This window comes from Fukomys damarensis, unplaced genomic scaffold (genome assembly GCF_012274545.1).
Source record: "Fukomys damarensis isolate Sample0158 unplaced genomic scaffold, DMR_v1.0_HiC HiC_scaffold_34, whole genome shotgun sequence".
Taxonomy (NCBI): domain Eukaryota; kingdom Metazoa; phylum Chordata; class Mammalia; order Rodentia; family Bathyergidae; genus Fukomys; species Fukomys damarensis.
Genome location: NW_022900946.1, coordinates 23262941 through 23264779, shown reverse-complemented (window position 1 = coordinate 23264779; position 1839 = coordinate 23262941). Strand labels below are relative to the sequence as shown.

The window sequence follows — 1839 nt, the reverse complement described above, 5'->3', positions numbered from 1 at the left end:
GTGAGGGATAGGCATGTAAGTAAGGGTGCAGATCCCTCCCTTGCTTTTCTTAGCCACCCCAGGATCCTCCCTCCCTAAGTCAGGGAACAGTAGCATCTGAAGTGGCCGGATTGGGGAGAGGGTGCTGCTCCAGCTGGCTGCACGCATACTGAATGTCGAAAATACAAAGTTAGTTAGACTTCGTGAGGTTGGAAGTTTAAGCTATTTCTGTTCCTGTTTCTGCAGTATTTTGTTTTGTGCCGCCCTGGAGGGAGGATGGGCGAGACAGGCCGGCCCCGCCTCGGCTCCGCGCCCGACGCCTTTGTCCTCGCCACCTAGTGGTCCCCGCGGCAGCTGCTCAGCTTTACCGGCCCCAAAGCTGCTTTTACTGCAACGCGGAACTCGCCTTGACTTCATAAGCAGTACTTGAAAAGTGATGTATTTTTAAAAAACGAGGTTTTATATATATATATACATATATAATCTCAGGAGGAGGAGGAGGAGGAAAAGAAAGAAAATGAAACAAAAGGAAAAAATTCCTTTACCCTTTTCAGAAATCACACCTATTAACTTTCTGGGTAGTATCCTTTAGTTTTTTGCTTTTTTTTGTTTGTTTGGTTTTGTTTTTTTGAGACAGGGTCTCACTATGTAGCTGAGACTGCCCTGGAAATATACATATATAATCTCAGGAGGAGGAGGAGGAGGAAAAGAAAGAAAATGAAACAAAAGGAAAAAATTCCTTTACCCTTTTCAGAAATCACACCTATTAACTTTCTGGGTAGTATCCTTTAGTTTTTTGCTTTTTTTTGTTTGTTTGGTTTTGTTTTTTTGAGACAGGGTCTCACTATGTAGCTGAGACTGCCCTGGAACTCACTGTGTAGCCCAGGCTGGTCTCAAACTCACAGCGATCCTCCTGCCTCAGCCTCCCGAGTGCTGGAATTACAGACCTGCTCCACTACGCCCGGCTAGTTTTTTGCTTTTTTGAGACAAGCTCTCACAGTGGGCTCCAGGCAGGAGGCCTGGAATTTCTGCTCCTCCTACCTCAGCCTCCTGAGATCTATGATCATATCTATACCACCACACCTGGCTTTTTGATAGTAGTGTCTATTGAGTTTTTTCATGTTATTAGCTGTTTTTACTTCTTTTTTCAAACTGTTGATTGTCTTCTGATTTTTCTAAGAGGAGGCTTTTTTTTTTCTACTAGACAAGAAAATGAACACGTATACCAGTAGTTTTATTTGAGAAAGCATCAGCCCCTATTTCCATCTGAAGCACTGTGCAATGGTACAACCTTCACATTCATAGCCTTACCTTTATTCTTTGGTTCAGAAAAGGGTCCTTTACCCGTGGCTATAACAATCGTAACCATGGTGATGGCCAGAGTTTTTTCTATGTGACCATCTTGATTTTTCTCTCTGGGAAATATGGTATCTGTGTCCAGCCTAGGAGACTGGTAATGTCATTTCTGTTTTTACAGATAAGAAAACAATGTCAGAGAGAAGAAGTGTGTGTGGTCCTGCCACGAACAGTGAACTGATCCCTGCAACCCTGGGCCTATGCCCTGGTCTTCTCCAGCCTTCTGGGCCCTGTTTGCCCACTTAGGTCAGGGGCACAGAGGGCAGAGCTTCAGAATAAATATCTCATATGGAGCCTTGTAAGAACTGGAAGCCTCAAAGAGCAACAACTAAGCTCTTGTCATACAGACACAGGCACTGGCAGTGTTAGAGATTAGAGGTGACTGGGCCAGGCGTGGTGGCGCACGCCTGTAATCCCAGCACTCAGGAGGCTGAGACAGGAAGATCTCTGTGAGTTCGAGACCAGCCTGGGCTACATAGTGAGTTCCAGGTCAGTCTCAACTAC

At 45.2% G+C, this 1839-nt stretch overlaps 1 protein-coding gene across 1 annotated transcript in view; it reads right to left on the bottom strand.

Moving 5' to 3' along the window:
• Positions 1-147, bottom strand: part of Ydjc (YdjC chitooligosaccharide deacetylase homolog) — a 1831-nt gene extending 1684 nt beyond the window's left edge. Inside the window, exon 1 of the mRNA XM_010620800.2 lies at positions 58-147. Within this exon, the coding sequence (XP_010619102.1) occupies positions 58-147 (90 nt within the window). The remainder of the gene's footprint in view (positions 1-57) is intronic.
• Positions 148-1839: the final 1692 nt, after the last annotated feature.